This window comes from Primulina eburnea, chromosome 9 (assembly GCF_022965805.1).
Source record: "Primulina eburnea isolate SZY01 chromosome 9, ASM2296580v1, whole genome shotgun sequence".
In the NCBI taxonomy this organism is placed as follows: Eukaryota; Viridiplantae; Streptophyta; class Magnoliopsida; order Lamiales; family Gesneriaceae; genus Primulina; species Primulina eburnea.
This window is the reverse complement of record NC_133109.1, coordinates 2969409-2989606: the sequence shown is the minus strand read 5'-3', so window position 1 is coordinate 2989606 and position 20198 is coordinate 2969409. Positions and strand designations below refer to the sequence as shown.

The 20198-nt window shown below is 34.3% G+C and overlaps 1 protein-coding gene across 1 annotated transcript; it reads right to left on the bottom strand.

Annotated features, from left to right (window-relative positions):
• Nucleotides 1-365: 365 nt before the first annotated feature.
• LOC140842125 (uncharacterized) lies at nucleotides 366-15105 on the bottom strand. Its single transcript, XM_073209938.1, has 5 exons — nucleotides 14861-15105; nucleotides 1161-1254; nucleotides 743-1066; nucleotides 563-670; nucleotides 366-483 (listed from the first exon to the last, which is right to left on the bottom strand). The coding sequence occupies exons 1-4, from the start codon at nucleotides 15103-15105 to the stop codon at nucleotides 563-565; spliced, it is 771 nt and encodes a 256-aa protein (XP_073066039.1). The 3' UTR covers nucleotides 366-483.
• Between the last annotated feature and the right edge of the window lie 5093 nt (nucleotides 15106-20198).

Sequence of the window (20198 nt, the reverse complement as noted above, 5' to 3'; positions counted from 1 at the left end):
ATGTAGGTGGGTGTAAAATACGAGGCACAAATTAGATTGCAAAAGGGGTGATAAAAAAAAATGGTGTCATTTTTCCTTTAACTAATTTTAGTGTAGCATAAACAAATCATCAATGCGCCATTTAGCGTTTCTATTTTTTTGTCTATACAAATGCAAATTTGATCTATTATGTATATAGCTTTAAATTAATTATTTAAACTATATAATAAAGGGAAAAATACTTTATCAGACCATTTTTGTCCCTATTAAAACAAAATCATACACCAGTGTGTAAATGGCCAACTTCAAAGATAAATAAATTCTAATTAAACACAGTACTTCATGCATGCATGAAACGGAAATTGGTGCATGTAATAAAACAAATCTCAAACTTCTCGAACAAAATCAACAAGATCCCAAAACATGAAAATGTAACTCTTAATGGTTGCAGCAAAAGAATCCCAAAGCCCCTCCACTCCAGTAGCATTATAAGCATCGTCAACCCTACAAATTTAACAAAAAACCTATAATGTATATACTTCCGTGAATTTAAAACTAACTTAGGAAATAAAAGAATTTTTACCTATTTCTTTCCGTCATCGGAATAACGTTCCTCAAAGGCGGCTAAGTCGGCGGAGGCGGCGACCTCGGCGGAGGCGTTCTGCGCCATGCCTAGATATCCTTTCTTAGTCTGCAGTAAGAGACCCAATAAATTACAAGTTATTTCAAATTTTCAAAATATTGAATTTAGCATTTGAAATACCACTTCAGTTCCATATTTCATCAGCCACATGCTAACCAACACAGTGAACCGCATAACATAGGTCTCCAATTCCGACAACATCCAGAACAACCTTTCTTCAAAATCATTCTGCAACGTTCGTGGTTGTAATTTGTATCGATAATATTGTAGCTCCACATCATACAATTCCGACTCGAATTTGTTCAAAAGATTCGACTCGGCTACCAGGTCTGCCCACAGCGGTTCAAGCTTGAACTCTTCTCTGGCATTCTTGACGTTCAGCATTGCAACAAAAGAGCTCTGATATTGTATTCTCTTCATTAACATGTCCCTCCACATAGAGTTCTATGACAAGATTATTTAAAATAATTAACAACATTTGAAAAAAACGAATCCAGATTTTAGTCTTTTAATACTTAAAAGAGAACATATTAATTACCTCAAACAATTTAAGGCCATAATTTTCCACCCACTCGTTAATCACGCTGCTATAACGGTGAGGAAAACCATGTTCCAACTTTTTTATGGTTGCGCTTGTCACGCCCCGAGATCGAGGTTAGTTGACATCGGCGTTATTCAACAATCACATAATTGCTAAACAACAAGCCTCGTAGTACAGTATAAACCAAAACCAGTTTATATATCATAAATGCCATAAAAATGGAATCTTCTTTACAATAGTACCTCTGAAAACGATAAAAATCTGCGGAAGCGTTTATAACTTGAATTAAAAACTCACGAGAACATATTCTTAATTAAAACTCTTCATGCGTCCACTATCAGTCCCAAAAACTGGTGTCCGATTCTTCTTTCTCTATTTCTTCTTCTGACTTATCTGGGGAGGATAGAGTAAGGGGTGAGTATTTTGGGAAATACTCAGCAAGCAGGGGCCGTTCGAGTACAATATAACAACATGCATAAAATTTTGAAATCACATGACTTGCATAACATCATTCATAACACATGCTTAACATTGACCAGCACTGAGATTCATCTACTTTCTATGGTTTACTGATATCAGTCCCTAATTTTTACTCCTCTAAGGGGGCGAGGCCGTATAGCGGTTATGTCCCCCACCGCGTAAGGGTACGTCATGGTTGGGATTCCCACCCATATACAGTCGAATCCTCACAGTGCTCAAAACCGTATGACAACCAACACAAGAACGGAGTAGAAGAAGAACGTACTCGACCGTATTTTCAAAAAACGAAATAAATATGCATAAACGAAAGTTTAATCTTTAAAACAAGCCCACTTACCTTAGACTGGAAGAAAACGTGAAGAACTTGGAAAACATAGTAGAATCATGCAACCAGCACTTTGAAAACGCAGCAGCACAATCGTCGAAAAATCAGCCGTCTTGAAAAATTCATTGCGCCTTATTGAACCGTTGGATTTTGCTGAAATTTGGATATGTTATTCGGAACATATCGAAGGATATATTGAACGGTGGAGATCGGATTCTGAGCAACCAAACGTGAGAAACGAATTTCTAAACTAGACAGAATTTTGATGACTCGTGCAGAATTTTTGGGAGAAAAATTTCGAAAATTTCAGCAGCATGCGGAGAGCAAATTTTCGAAATTTAGGGTGTAGGGAATGCTAGGCTTGATGTGGTATTTATAGGAGAGGAGAAATGAGCTAAACTTGGTATTCAAATCTTACCAAAAACCGATTGATTTTCCTTCCAAAATTGCGAGATAATTATTCCTTAATTATCGAGATGCTCCTTCCATACATATTGATATGCTTCCTTGTTGAGAAAATTTGCCTTGTTTGTAATATTTCCTTCCAAATTTGATTGATATCCAGCCTTATTTCGAAATTAATACATGATTTGTACTGAAATTGAATTTCATGTATTTATTGGCTTGAAATTTCCAATACCATGTATTATTTAATATTTTCGAATTTATTATAACTCGAAAATAAATTCTTATACATGTCTATATTTAATTAATTACATGCCCAAAATTTTGGGTTCTCACATTCCTCCCTCCTTATTGGAAGTTTCGTCCTCGAAACTTGAGTCGACTTGACCTTGGAAAAGGTAGGGATATTGCTTGCACATTTTCCCTTCAAACTCTCATGTAGTTTTCTCGTTCTGTTTGTTTTGACCATTGCACCTTGACGTAAGGAATGATACGTCGTCTCAATACTTGGTTCTTGGTGTCCACGATATGAATAGAGACATCTTCATATTTCAGCTCTCCCCCATGTTACATTTGATCATGAGCGGTTTAATTTTCACAACATGGCTTCAGTTCGAGATGTATTTCCTTATTTTGGACTTGTGGAATACATTATGGATTCTAGACATATCTGGTGGCAATGTTATTCTGTAAGCCAATATGTCAATCTCTCCAGAATTTTGAATAGTCATACGTACCGAGGTTTCACTTTTTCAGCTTTACTGAATCTAATGATTCTTTCAACTAGTGAGACCCTTATATAAGCTTTTTCCCTCAATGTGAATTACATTGGTCTCTTTTTAAGATCAGACTAACTCTTTTGCTGGTGTTATGCGGCCTTGAGTCAGTCTCTGATGATGGCCACCTTTCCATTGTCTCTTGGATTAGTTCTAGCCCAGTTATGACTGTCTCTTCTATTTTGTCCTAGTACAGTGGTGATTGATACTTTCGTCCGTAAAAGCTTCAAATATATTCATTCCAATATTTCCGTGATAACTGTTATTGTAGGAGAAATTCTATCAGGGGTATATGTCCACTTCAATTACTACTGAAGTCTTAGGCACATGCCCTTATCAAACCTTCTAAGGTTTGAATCATTCTCTCTGTTTGACCATCATTATAAGGGTGATAAGCCGTACTAAGAGTAACTTTTGTTCTCAGGGCTTTTTGAAAGCTCTACCACAGACGTGACACAAATCTTGGATCTCCATCCAAAATTATGATTGTAGGCACTTTATGTAGCCGTATAATGTTATCCATGTATAGAGTAGCCAACTTGTCAATATTATAATTCCTTCGGACGAGTAGAAAATACACAGATTTTATGAGTCTATCTACGATTATACGCACCCTGTTGTGACTCTGTATTGACTTTGACAATTTTACAACAAAATCCATGGAAATATGTTCTCATTTCCATTCTAAGATTCTAACGGTTGCAGTCTTTCCAGTCGTTGAAACTCGACTTTCACTTGTTGGCATACTTGTCACTTAAATATAAATTCGGCGATGTCTCTTTTCATTCTGCTTCGTCAAAAACATTCTTTCAAATCTCTATACATCCTTGTAATGACGGAATAGATCGTGAATGTTGACTTATGCGCCTCTTACATCACTTTTTATCGAATATTGTCGATCTCTGGCACACACAATCGTCCTCTCATTCCTAGGATTCCGTCTGGGTCCACTTGAAAATCTGACAATTTTATTTCCTTGGCTTATTCTTCGAAAAACTCTAGTGTCGTGTCTCGACTCTGATTTAACTTGACTGCTTCTCGAAGACATGGTTGTGCGGAGAGTGATGCTAGGGTTATCTTACCCATGTTTTTCCGACTTAAAGCATCGACAACCTTATTTGTCTTGCTGGGGTGATAGCTTATTGTCAAGTAATAGTCCTTGAGCAACTCTATCCACCTTCTTTGCCTCATTTTAAATTCTTTTTGCATGAACAAATACTCGAGGCTTGGTGGTCTGTGAATATTTCACACTTGATATCGTAGAGATAGCGTCTTCGAATTTTCGAAGCAAAGATCACTTCTACCAACTCGAGATCGTGAGTAGCTTAGGTTTGCTCATGCGGCTTCAGTTGACTCGCCTATCTCGCATGAGTACGCATCTGATATCTTTCTTTGAAGCTTTACTGTAGATGGTAAAATCTTGTCCTCAGTAGATCATACCAACATTGGTGTAGATGCTAACTTCTTCTTTAATGTTTGAAAGCTCTTTCACATCTTTCTCTTCAGTTGAATTCATAGTTCTTTTGTACGAGTCTCGTCAGTGATACGACTATTGAAAAGAAACCCTCGACGAATTTCAGCTAATAGCCTGGTAATACAAAGAAGATTCTAATTTCGATTGCATTCTTATGTTTCAGCTAATTTAGAATTACCTCTACTTTCTTTGGGTCCACTGATAGTCCTGATTTTGATCTTACATGACCTTATTCTGAATGCTGACATTGGGGTGTCTTCTGCTCTGACCTATAGCTGATGATAGCATGTCCTCAGGTCAACCTTGGAGAATATTGTAGCTCCTTTACGTTGATCAAAAAGATCTTTTATCATTGGAAGAAGATATTTATTCCTAATTGTGATTTTATAGAGTTCTCTATAATCTATACACAATCTCATACTTTCATAATTATTCTTTACAAATAGGACTGTAGCTCCCACGAGAATGCACTTGGCCTAATATGCTTTTTGTCTAACAACTCTTGAAGTTGTTCTTTTAGCTCCTTGAGTTCATCTGGAGCCATTCGGTACAGTGTATTGGAGATTAGTGCATCACTGGTACCAAATTTATCTCGAAATCTACTTCTTAGTCCGAGAACATTCCAAGCAGTCTTTCTGGAAAAACGTCTGAAAATTTTCGTATTACTGGAATATCTTCCAACTTCGGCTCATCTCCTTCTTGCACTTTGTTCACCATTGCTAGGTAAACTTCTTCTCCCGATATTATGGCTTTCAAAGTCTAGGTAACAGAAAAATGTATTTTTATTCCTTGGCATCACCATGGTATCTGATTTTTTTCTTGGTTCGGGGTTCAGAGTTTGACATTCTTACTCTGACCATCTACTATTGCACAGCTCTTAGATAATCAATTCATCCTTAGTGTGACGTCGAAATCTACCGAAGTGAGTTGAATTAAGTCGGCACTGAACATACACGAATTGATACTAATTTTATCTTATCTTGAAATTATCCCGATTCCTATCTCAAAAATTAAAACCCATATAGAATATTGAAACTTAACTCAATATCGATCTATAACTTAAATCCCGAAAATTATAACCTAGTCGTTACTTCAAATATTTATTCTTTTTAATGAGCTAAACTTGGTATTCAAATCTTACCAAAAACCGATTGATTTTCCTTCCAAAATTGCGAGATAATTATTCCTTAATTATCGAGATGCTCCTTCCATACATATTGATATGCTTCCTTGTTGAGAAAATTTGCCTTGTTTGTAATATTTCCTTCCAAATTTGATTGATATCCAGCCTTATTTCGAAATTAATACATGATTTGTACTGAAATTGAATTTCATGTATTTATTGGCTTGAAATTTCCAATACCATGTATTATTTAATATTTTCGAATTTATTATAACTCGAAAATAAATTCTTATACATGTCTATATTTAATTAATTACATGCCCAAAATTTTGGGTTCTCACATTCCTCCCTCCTTATTGGAAGTTTCGTCCTCGAAACTTGAGTCGACTTGACCTTGGAAAAGGTAGGGATATTGCTTGCACATTTTCCCTTCAAACTCTCATGTAGTTTTCTCGTTCTGTTTGTTTTGACCATTGCACCTTGACGTAAGGAATGATACGTCGTCTCAATACTTGGTTCTTGGTGTCCACGATATGAATAGAGACATCTTCATATTTCAGCTCTCCCCCATGTTACATTTGATCATGAGCGGTTTAATTTTCACAACATGGCTTCAGTTCGAGATGTATTTCCTTATTTTGGACTTGTGGAATACATTATGGATTCTAGACATATCTGGTGGCAATGTTATTCTGTAAGCCAATATGTCAATCTCTCCAGAATTTTGAATAGTCATACGTACCGAGGTTTCACTTTTTCAGCTTTACTGAATCTAATGATTCTTTCAACTAGTGAGACCCTTATATAAGCTTTTTCCCTCAATGTGAATTACATTGGTCTCTTTTAAGATCAGACTAACTCTTTTGCTGGTGTTATGCGGCCTTGAGTCAGTCTTTGATGATGGCCACCTTTCCATTGTCTCTTGGATTAGTTCTAGCCCAGTTATGACTGTCTCTTCTATTTTGTCCTAGTACAGTGGTGATTGATACTTTCGTCCGTAAAAGCTTCAAATATATTCATTCCAATATTTCCGTGATAACTGTTATTGTAGGAGAAATTCTATCAGGGGTATATGTCCACTTCAATTACTACTGAAGTCTTAGGCACATGCCCTTATCAAACCTTCTAAGGTTTGAATCATTCTCTCTGTTTGACCATCATTATAAGGGTGATAAGCCGTACTAAGAGTAACTTTTGTTCTCAGGGCTTTTTGAAAGCTCTACCACAGACGTGACACAAATCTTGGATCTCCATCCAAAATTATGATTGTAGGCACTTTATGTAGCCGTATAATGTTATCCATGTATAGAGTAGCCAACTTGTCAATATTATAATTCCTTCGGACGAGTAGAAAATACACAGATTTTATGAGTCTATCTACGATTATACGCACCCTGTTGTGACTCTGTATTGACTTTGACAATTTTACAACAAAATCCATGGAAATATGTTCTCATTTCCATTCTAAGATTCTAACGGTTGCAGTCTTTCCAGTCGTTGAAACTCGACTTTCACTTGTTGGCATACTTGTCACTTAAATATAAATTCGGCGATGTCTCTTTTCATTCTGCTTCGTCAAAAACATTCTTTCAAATCTCTATACATCCTTGTAATGACGGAATAGATCGTGAATGTTGACTTATGCGCCTCTTACATCACTTTTTATCGAATATTGTCGATCTCTGGCACACACAATCGTCCTCTCATTCCTAGGATTCCGTCTGGGTCCACTTGAAAATCTGACAATTTTATTTCCTTGGCTTATTCTTCGAAAAACTCTAGTGTCGTGTCTCGACTCTGATTTAACTTGACTGCTTCTCGAAGACATGGTTGTGCGGAGAGTGATGCTAGGGTTATCTTACCCATGTTTTTCCGACTTAAAGCATCGACAACCTTATTTGTCTTGCTGGGGTGATAGCTTATTGTCAAGTAATAGTCCTTGAGCAACTCTATCCACCTTCTTTGCCTCATTTTAAATTCTTTTTGCATGAACAAATACTCGAGGCTTGGTGGTCTGTGAATATTTCACACTTGATATCGTAGAGATAGCGTCTTCGAATTTTCGAAGCAAAGATCACTTCTACCAACTCGAGATCGTGAGTAGCTTAGGTTTGCTCATGCGGCTTCAGTTGACTCGCCTATCTCGCATGAGTACGCATCTGATATCTTTCTTTGAAGCTTTACTGTAGATGGTAAAATCTTGTCCTCAGTAGATCATACCAACATTGGTGTAGATGCTAACTTCTTCTTTAATGTTTGAAAGCTCTTTCACATCTTTCTCTTCAGTTGAATTCATAGTTCTTTTGTACGAGTCTCGTCAGTGATACGACTATTGAAAAGAAACCCTCGACGAATTTCAGCTAATAGCCTGGTAATACAAAGAAGATTCTAATTTCGATTGCATTCTTATGTTTCAGCTAATTTAGAATTACCTCTACTTTCTTTGGGTCCACTGATAGTCCTGATTTTGATCTTACATGACCTTATTCTGAATGCTGACATTGGGGTGTCTTCTGCTCTGACCTATAGCTGATGATAGCATGTCCTCAGGTCAACCTTGGAGAATATTGTAGCTCCTTTACGTTGATCAAAAAGATCTTTTATCATTGGAAGAAGATATTTATTCCTAATTGTGATTTTATAGAGTTCTCTATAATCTATACACAATCTCATACTTTCATAATTATTCTTTACAAATAGGACTGTAGCTCCCACGAGAATGCACTTGGCCTAATATGCTTTTTGTCTAACAACTCTTGAAGTTGTTCTTTTAGCTCCTTGAGTTCATCTGGAGCCATTCGGTACAGTGTATTGGAGATTAGTGCATCACTGGTACCAAATTTATCTCGAAATCTACTTCTTAGTCCGAGAACATTCCAAGCAGTCTTTCTGGAAAAACGTCTGAAAATTTTCGTATTACTGGAATATCTTCCAACTTCGGCTCATCTCCTTCTTGCACTTTGTTCACCATTGCTAGGTAAACTTCTTCTCCCGATATTATGGCTTTCAAAGTCTAGGTAACAGAAAAATGTATTTTTATTCCTTGGCATCACCATGGTATCTGATTTTTTTCTTGGTTCGGGGTTCAGAGTTTGACATTCTTACTCTGACCATCTACTATTGCACAGCTCTTAGATAACCAATTCATCCTTAGTGTGACGTCGAAATCTACCGAAGTGAGTTGAATTAAGTCGGCACTGAACATACACGAATTGATACTAATTTTATCTTATCTTGAAATTATCCCGATTCCTATCTCAAAAATTAAAACCCATATAGAATATTGAAACTTAACTCAATATCGATCTATAACTTAAATCCCGAAAATTATAACCTAGTCGTTACTTCAAATATTTATTCTTTTTAATGAGCTAAACTTGGTATTCAAATCTTACCAAAAACCGATTGATTTTCCTTCCAAAATTGCGAGATAATTATTCCTTAATTATCGAGATGCTCCTTCCATACATATTGATATGCTTCCTTGTTGAGAAAATTTGCCTTGTTTGTAATATTTCCTTCCAAATTTGATTGATATCCAGCCTTATTTCGAAATTAATACATGATTTGTACTGAAATTGAATTTCATGTATTTATTGGCTTGAAATTTCCAATACCATGTATTATTTAATATTTTCGAATTTATTATAACTCGAAAATAAATTCTTATACATGTCTATATTTAATTAATTACATGCCCAAAATTTTGGGTTCTCACATTCCTCCCTCCTTATTGGAAGTTTCGTCCTCGAAACTTGAGTCGACTTGACCTTGGAAAAGGTAGGGATATTGCTTGCACATTTTCCCTTCAAACTCTCATGTAGTTTTCTCGTTCTGTTTGTTTTGACCATTGCACCTTGACGTAAGGAATGATACGTCGTCTCAATACTTGGTTCTTGGTGTCCACGATATGAATAGAGACATCTTCATATTTCAGCTCTCCCCCATGTTACATTTGATCATGAGCGGTTTAATTTTCACAACATGGCTTCAGTTCGAGATGTATTTCCTTATTTTGGACTTGTGGAATACATTATGGATTCTAGACATATCTGGTGGCAATGTTATTCTGTAAGCCAATATGTCAATCTCTCCAGAATTTTGAATAGTCATACGTACCGAGGTTTCACTTTTTCAGCTTTACTGAATCTAATGATTCTTTCAACTAGTGAGACCCTTATATAAGCTTTTTCCCTCAATGTGAATTACATTGGTCTCTTTTTAAGATCAGACTAACTCTTTTGCTGGTGTTATGCGGCCTTGAGTCAGTCTCTGATGATGGCCACCTTTCCATTGTCTCTTGGATTAGTTCTAGCCCAGTTATGACTGTCTCTTCTATTTTGTCCTAGTACAGTGGTGATTGATACTTTCGTCCGTAAAAGCTTCAAATATATTCATTCCAATATTTCCGTGATAACTGTTATTGTAGGAGAAATTCTATCAGGGGTATATGTCCACTTCAATTACTACTGAAGTCTTAGGCACATGCCCTTATCAAACCTTCTAAGGTTTGAATCATTCTCTCTGTTTGACCATCATTATAAGGGTGATAAGCCGTACTAAGAGTAACTTTTGTTCTCAGGGCTTTTTGAAAGCTCTACCACAGACGTGACACAAATCTTGGATCTCCATCCAAAATTATGATTGTAGGCACTTTATGTAGCCGTATAATGTTATCCATGTATAGAGTAGCCAACTTGTCAATATTATAATTCCTTCGGACGAGTAGAAAATACACAGATTTTATGAGTCTATCTACGATTATACGCACCCTGTTGTGACTCTGTATTGACTTTGACAATTTTACAACAAAATCCATGGAAATATGTTCTCATTTCCATTCTAAGATTCTAACGGTTGCAGTCTTTCCAGTCGTTGAAACTCGACTTTCACTTGTTGGCATACTTGTCACTTAAATATAAATTCGGCGATGTCTCTTTTCATTCTGCTTCGTCAAAAACATTCTTTCAAATCTCTATACATCCTTGTAATGACGGAATAGATCGTGAATGTTGACTTATGCGCCTCTTACATCACTTTTTATCGAATATTGTCGATCTCTGGCACACACAATCGTCCTCTCATTCCTAGGATTCCGTCTGGGTCCACTTGAAAATCTGACAATTTTATTTCCTTGGCTTATTCTTCGAAAAACTCTAGTGTCGTGTCTCGACTCTGATTTAACTTGACTGCTTCTCGAAGACATGGTTGTGCGGAGAGTGATGCTAGGGTTATCTTACCCATGTTTTTCCGACTTAAAGCATCGACAACCTTATTTGTCTTGCTGGGGTGATAGCTTATTGTCAAGTAATAGTCCTTGAGCAACTCTATCCACCTTCTTTGCCTCATTTTAAATTCTTTTTGCATGAACAAATACTCGAGGCTTGGTGGTCTGTGAATATTTCACACTTGATATCGTAGAGATAGCGTCTTCGAATTTTCGAAGCAAAGATCACTTCTACCAACTCGAGATCGTGAGTAGCTTAGGTTTGCTCATGCGGCTTCAGTTGACTCGCCTATCTCGCATGAGTACGCATCTGATATCTTTCTTTGAAGCTTTACTGTAGATGGTAAAATCTTGTCCTCAGTAGATCATACCAACATTGGTGTAGATGCTAACTTCTTCTTTAATGTTTGAAAGCTCTTTCACATCTTTCTCTTCAGTTGAATTCATAGTTCTTTTGTACGAGTCTCGTCAGTGATACGACTATTGAAAAGAAACCCTCGACGAATTTCAGCTAATAGCCTGGTAATACAAAGAAGATTCTAATTTCGATTGCATTCTTATGTTTCAGCTAATTTAGAATTACCTCTACTTTCTTTGGGTCCACTGATAGTCCTGATTTTGATCTTACATGACCTTATTCTGAATGCTGACATTGGGGTGTCTTCTGCTCTGACCTATAGCTGATGATAGCATGTCCTCAGGTCAACCTTGGAGAATATTGTAGCTCCTTTACGTTGATCAAAAAGATCTTTTATCATTGGAAGAAGATATTTATTCCTAATTGTGATTTTATAGAGTTCTCTATAATCTATACACAATCTCATACTTTCATAATTATTCTTTACAAATAGGACTGTAGCTCCCACGAGAATGCACTTGGCCTAATATGCTTTTTGTCTAACAACTCTTGAAGTTGTTCTTTTAGCTCCTTGAGTTCATCTGGAGCCATTCGGTACAGTGTATTGGAGATTAGTGCATCACTGGTACCAAATTTATCTCGAAATCTACTTCTTAGTCCGAGAACATTCCAAGCAGTCTTTCTGGAAAAACGTCTGAAAATTTTCGTATTACTGGAATATCTTCCAACTTCGGCTCATCTCCTTCTTGCACTTTGTTCACCATTGCTAGGTAAACTTCTTCTCCCGATATTATGGCTTTCAAAGTCTAGGTAACAGAAAAATGTATTTTTATTCCTTGGCATCACCATGGTATCTGATTTTTTTCTTGATTCGGGGTTCAGAGTTTGACATTCTTACTCTGACCATCTACTATTGCACAGCTCTTAGATAACCAATTCATCCTTAGTGTGACGTCGAAATCTACCGAAGTGAGTTGAATTAAGTCGGCACTGAACATACACGAATTGATACTAATTTTATCTTATCTTGAAATTATCCCGATTCCTATCTCAAAAATTAAAACCCATATAGAATATTGAAACTTAACTCAATATCGATCTATAACTTAAATCCCGAAAATTATAACCTAGTCGTTACTTCAAATATTTATTCTTTTTACTAAATCTTACTTCATCAAGATCATGAGCCTATCACGCTCTAATACAAAGGAGTTCACTGGATGTCATTCTCTTTGAATCATTCTTAGTACCATAAAAGTCAAAACTTATTGTACTATACTTTCCTTGGTACCCATCAATATCTCATAACTTACTTTTTTTTTTTTTGACGTAAGGTCGTAGCCTACTTGTTATCCCAAAATAATATAAATTCCTTAACCTGATGATATTTTCTCACGACATATTCCAATGTCCTACATATTTAAAGTTAACGCTTAATATTCTTAATAACCCAAACATATTGCTCACACAATTAACTATCGACATAAAATCAACTTCTATAGTACAGTACCCAAAACTTATGATATAATTCTTATATCAACTTTTCTCATATTAGTTTTCATAAATAACTTATCATCCTCGAGTCAATTTTTTTTTCTCCTTAAATCAGAAGCTTAAGTCAACTTATCTTTGATAGATATATTCCCAAAATATATACAAATACTAATTGTCCTCATAATAAATTTCCATAAGAATTCTACAAGTAATCCCAAAAACGCGTTGAACGTGAATTTTCCAGAATTTTTCCAAAAATAGAAATTTTGGACATTGATCCATGGATAGAAAGAATACGTCGAGAGGATTCCAGAACAGTTGACGAAATTAAATTCTGAGTTTCCTACGAAAAGTTATGAGTTCTACGAAACTTTCCTAAAATAGCAAAAACGTGATTTCGGAGGTCTAAATGAAGGATTTTCTCGTTTTCGGACCACGCCTCACATCAAAGTTGTGAATAATACTTGTTGGAAGTTCCGAAGGGGACTGCGTCAGCCTTTTGCCATAATCTGACAAATTTTTCTTCCCAACTGGATTATGAACCTGGCGGCTCTGATACCACTTAAATGTCACGCCCCGAGATCGAGGTTAGTGACATCGGCGTTATTCAACAATCACATAATTGCTAAACAACAAGCCTCGTAGTACAGTATAAACCAAAACCAGTTTATATATCATAAATGCCATAAAAATGGAATCTTCTTTACAATAGTACCTCTGAAAACGATAAAAATCTGCGGAAGCGTTTATAACTTGAATTAAAAACTCACGAGAACATATTCTTAATTAAAACTCTTCATGCGTCCACTATCAGTCCCAAAAACTGGTGTCCGATTCTTCTTTCTCTATTTCTTCTTCTGACTTATCTGGGGAGGATAGAGTAAGGGGTGAGTATTTTGGGAAATACTCAGCAAGCAGGGGCCGTTCGAGTACAATATAACAACATGCATAAAATTTTGAAATCACATGACTTGCATAACATCATTCATAACACATGCTTAACATTGACCAGCACTGAGATTCATCTACTTTCTATGGTTTACTGATATCAGTCCCTAATTTTTACTCCTCTAAGGGGGCGAGGCCGTATAGCGGTTATGTCCCCCACCGCGTAAGGGTACGTCATGGTTGGGATTCCCACCCATATACAGTCGAATCCTCACAGTGCTCAAAACCGTATGACAACCAACACAAGAACGGAGTAGAAGAAGAACGTACTCGACCGTATTTTCAAAAAACGAAATAAATATGCATAAACGAAAGTTTAATCTTTAAAACAAGCCCACTTACCTTAGACTGGAAGAAAACGTGAAGAACTTGGAAAACATAGTAGAATCATGCAACCAGCACTTTGAAAACGCAGCAGCACAATCGTCGAAAAATCAGCCGTCTTGAAAAATTCATTGCGCCTTATTGAACCGTTGGATTTTGCTGAAATTTGGATATGTTATTCGGAACATATCGAAGGATATATTGAACGGTGGAGATCGGATTCTGAGCAACCAAACGTGAGAAACGAATTTCTAAACTAGACAGAATTTTGATGACTCGTGCAGAATTTTTGGGAGAAAAATTTCGAAAATTTCAGCAGCATGCGGAGAGCAAATTTTCGAAATTTAGGGTGTAGGGAATGCTAGGCTTGATGTGGTATTTATAGGAGAGGAGAAATGAGCTAAACTTGGTATTCAAATCTTACCAAAAACCGATTGATTTTCCTTCCAAAATTGCGAGATAATTATTCCTTAATTATCGAGATGCTCCTTCCATACATATTGATATGCTTCCTTGTTGAGAAAATTTGCCTTGTTTGTAATATTTCCTTCCAAATTTGATTGATATCCAGCCTTATTTCGAAATTAATACATGATTTGTACTGAAATTGAATTTCATGTATTTATTGGCTTGAAATTTCCAATACCATGTATTATTTAATATTTTCGAATTTATTATAACTCGAAAATAAATTCTTATACATGTCTATATTTAATTAATTACATGCCCAAAATTTTGGGTTCTCACAGCGCTAAAAACATACTCAAAACGATCATCGGATTCTAGCGAAGGGTTCTCAGTCAAAATGTAGTTCATCGCAGCAACATTCCTCTCCATGTTGAGCTTGTCCACGAGTTCGGACTCATGAACTAGAAGGGCCCACAAGGGGTCTTTCTCAGCTTCCTCGGCTCCTATCTTAAGTTTAGAAGCATTCACGAGCTTTTTGGCAAAGACAGCACTAACATAAGTGCGGGTCTTTTCAACTGCATCCAGAAACGTTTCCCCCATGTGGAAAGGGCCGTCGCTAAACCCAACTCTAACTGCAAATGTGTTGGTTTTTTCTAGTGTTTTAGTTAGGGTTTGAGTTGGTGCAGTACTCTTGAAGGGGGAGACACCGAAACGACATTGGCTCCGAACAGGGAAGACGGGGAGATGGACGATGCCGGGGGGACGAATGTGGACGGGGATTGGGAGAGATAGGGAGTTCATATTTTTATGCGGACGGGGATTGGGAGAGATAGGGAGTTCGTATTTTTATGCTGGGTAGTGACTAGTGAAAGCTTTTCGGCCAGTATATGTATAGGAGTGAGAGAAGAAAGGTGCCCTGCAAAATCATTCACATGCACTAAAAGTTGCATGGTATGATCACATGTACATACACCATACCATACACATTAAATAGGACACATGGATGAATGAATCACGTGGCTCATGCACACATGCTTGGTAATTAATTTCCACTTAATTACAAGTGTTTTCCACTACCTAGCTACATGATGAGAATAAGATTAATGTTGAGCTCGATCCAATATTTATTGGTTTATGTTCAAAAAAATTTATTTATTGGTTTTTAATCATCAAAGATGAAATTTATTCCATTTATGTTAAAGCATTAGTGTATGTTACAAACCACATACCTATATGAATGCATGAGAAAATACAATATATATATATATATATATATATATATATATATATATATTTTGATTTTGTGAATTAATTGTAAATATATATTAATTAAAGATACAGTAAAGGGTATGTAAATATTTTACATCAGTCTGGGTAATGACCTAAAATCTATGGGTAAAAACAGAAAATCATACTCCAAAGTGTGTAATCATCCACATACTTTAGTGCATGATCTTTCTGGAAAATGACACGTTCAAAATTCAAATAAAGAGGGCTCATAAATGTTGCATTGCGTTTGGGAAAGTGTATTAAATGATTATAATTTGTGTTTTTTTTAAGTAAATGATTAGAATATTTAATGCAATGCTATGCATGAGGAGATTTAAAACTGTTTGTAAATCATTAAATGCGGATAAAGACACAAAGGGTAAAAAGATTTCCATTTCTTCGTTTTTTTTTTTTTTGGGAACAATGGAACAGTATGTCAACTTCCAAGACCATAAAAAGGCATCTCAAAAATGACATAAAGACTGTGAGTTTGGAAAACAAACTGACATATTTGACGAGAACATCAAGTATATAGTATAAGTATAATTAAAATGTTTATTACATCTTATAAGATGTGGACAACACGGAGCTAAAGGGTGTTTTTTATTGTCTTCTGAACTGGCCCCTCCCCCCTAGCTAACTTGTCTAATAATTTTAAAATTTATTTACTTACAAATTGCACCAAAATGCTAAGAAAAGTACTGTTTATGATTTAAACTGTCTAGCTATTCCAATATAAAGGAAGGCTCGTGTTCCAATTTTTTTGCTCCGTCCATGCTTATAAATCATACAAATAATGAATCACTTACACATGCGATATTATATTATACATAAAATACATGCACTAATTTTATGTCGAAATCGAAATCAAATCAAATCAAGCCAAAGACTGGTTCCCGACAAGGAGATGGACAGGCGGCGGGCCATAGTGCGAATTAATTAATTAAAGGCGTATTTATAGGTTAGATTGGAGTCACATCACTGAATATGGTCAAACAATCTTTTATAATGAAAATAAATCAATTGGTTGCCCTTTATTAAAAAAAAACACACACACATGAATATTGATATACATATATATATATATATATATATATATATATATATATATATATATATATATATATATATATATTGCTCCCAAATTAATAATGTCCCCGATACTTGGAATTTGCAAGGGAGCCCCATTAATACGATCAAATTTCTCCGGCTTCTTGCAATCTGTTTTCACAATCTCAACAATGAATGAATGGTAGGTTGGACAAAATCTTTTTTCAACATGAAATATAAATGTAGGAATTAAGTAGTAATCAGTTTTCTATATATAATACAAATTTTTAAGTAAATATAAGAAATTGGAAAAAAGTGACTCCAACTCACAAAAAGACCTTAGATAATTAGGTAACATTTAAACTTACTTTGACTTGAGATTTTACCGGGTACACTTCCATACATATATAGGCCAAATTCATCGACAACTTATAAAATGATCTCTTACTTTTGCAATTTGCTTGGTTTATCATCAATCAAATGGCATTATATATACTGATGAATTTCATCCCATATTTAATAAAATTTAATATATATAAACAGGAAAAAAAAGGAGGAAACGAATACAAAAATATCAATACCGCATAAATAGCCTGACTCTTAAAAAACAGTTTGTTTCGAGCCATATGCTCTAGCATATGAGCACAACATTGATGGAAAACGGTCATACTTTCTTTCTTCATTAAACTGCAACCACGATATTTATTGTTTCGAATTTCTAAAACTAATCTATCTCCTTAATATGTTATAAAAATATAAAACAGATTTACTTCTACTTGGAAGTCCGCTCCCAAACGTGTCTCTTCAGAACTCAATATATATCATAACTCTACTCTGTAAATTTTTTAAAATCTTATACCTTAACATTAAACAAGCTTCCCTCAAACAATCAAATCAAATTATCAGATTATATCAACAAATGTGATTATTTTTTAATTTAACAGAAATTTAACCACGAATATTTTGCAAAGAACTAACTACAACATGTTATGTCTCAATTTTTTTTAAAAAAAAGAACCAAATCGTAATAGTTAGAAGCAAGAAAGAAGACGAAAAATATATAGTTTCTACGATCCATTGATAAACAATGCATGCAATGTATTTGTTCAGTTGATGACCACTTGTATAATTATTTACTATATAAATTCAGTTTATTGATTTAATCTAGTTAAATTTTGGGTTTGATTCATTAAATTTTTTAAAATTAAATTTTGATCCATAGATAAACAATACACACAACCTAATTGGTCAGTTGCTGATGTGGAGCAACTTTTTTTTATTTGACATAAATGATTAATTAGATTTGAATTTATAGCACAATGATAATTTGTTTAGATCGAAGACGCACTGCACCTTGCATTAGATTGCAAGGGAAGAAAGGGTATAAACGGGGGCAATTTTTCCTTTAATTAATTATAGTGTGAACCTAGATTATAAACAAAATTATCAACCCGCAATTTCATGTTTCAATTCTAGTTTTTCCTATAAAAGTTTAAATTTTGTCTTTTTTTTTTTCACACACCATTCATTTTTGACAAAAAAAGGCAACTTAGTCATCAAGTTTTTTTTTTTTTAAATGAACTTAGTCATCAAGTTTTTGAGGGTTTTTTTTTTTTTGGTCTTCTAACTTATCAAAATTGTATTTTAATCATGTAATTTTGTTTTCTGTTGATTTTTTTCGCCAAATTACTGACGCGACACCGGACACATCATCAATTTTCCAGTGTCATATCAGCGCTCCGGTGAAATAGAACTAAAAAAAAACAATAAAACGAAAAATTACATGACTAAAACACAGCTTTAACAAGTAATTAGAAGAGCAAAAAATGCAAACATAACAAATTAAAAAACAAGTTTAGAGTTAAGGTAATAATATCATTTCTTATTTATGACCAAAAATAAATCGTACGTATTATATAATATCATATAAAATTTAAGTTTATTCGGTATAACTATTTAAAAGGAAAAATAAAAACCAAAACGAATAAACAGTTCATTGTTTTTCAAAGTAAAAAATAAAACCTTATTTCTAATATTTTTACATTTAATAATTTTAAAATTATCATTCATTCATATGAAAATAATAATATAATTAATTGTGTTTTTATAAAGCTAAATGACATTTTCATAAATAAAAAACACAAAACGGCAAAAAGTGACCGTCATTTTGGTAAATAAGAAAACATCTAATGGAAAAAAAAAAAGAGGCAACCATATAAAATGTGAGCACCTACCGTGCACACCTATGTGAGCACCGATGATGTGTCACTCACCCATTGGATGTGGGTGAGTGACACATCATCGGTGCTCACATAGGTGTGCACGGTAGGTGTGCAGTATATCAAAACTCATTATATATATATATATATATATATATATATATATATATATATATATATTATTGTTATTAATAATTAATTGTTAACGTGGATTGTTAATCAATTAGCATTTGAAAACGGAAATGTTACACCATTAAGTAAAATAAGATTCCTGATAGGCCGATTTGAGAAAAGATGCGTGTTTGAAAATCTATACTTGCCAATTCTAAAAAACAATCTATACTCTCTCTTTAAACTTAGAGTTTCATTCTCAAAACGCTGGTATTTTTTTTTATAAAATAGATTATTGATATATATGATTATATATAGATTGTGATCAAGATAGATATGGAAAAATAATATTTATAAAAATTTGTATTATCTTATTTTATGATGATTGAGTTCAATGAAAATTGCACCTTAGTATGAACTCATTCTCTCTTCTCAAATGAATTCTCTCTTCTAATCGCTCTATTCTTTTATGACTATCTTATGATTTATAATACGTTATCAGTCGATTCTATAATCAATCGAGAATGAAAATAATTCTCGTTCATTAAATGCCTTCGAAATATCACAACTTATTGTCAATACTCAATTTTATGAGATATTTATTAGTTATATAGAAATAGCATAATTATAAATTGGTGTTCATGAAATATTATGAAAGATATAAATCTATGTCAAAGTTTATTAATATTTATGTTATTTGATTAAAATTCGCATTTAATTTAAAATGATATTATCTTTAAATGAGTATTTCATTAAATGTTTTTGTCTTATATGTTTTGCGAATGTAGGAACAAAATTCAATGTGAAATGACATTTATGATATATTAAGTGATATTGTTGAAGGTAAAAAAATCTACTTAATATACGTAAGAATTTGAAAAAGTACGTCCAATTTCTCAATCTCAGTTCTTTCAAAATAATGATTAAATTCTTTAGTTAATTATAATATTTTCTTATTCAAACCAAAAGAAAAGAGAAAATATTGAAAGTTGCCAATCAATGTGATCCATTCTCTAATGTGAATGTGACGGCGTCAATAAACAC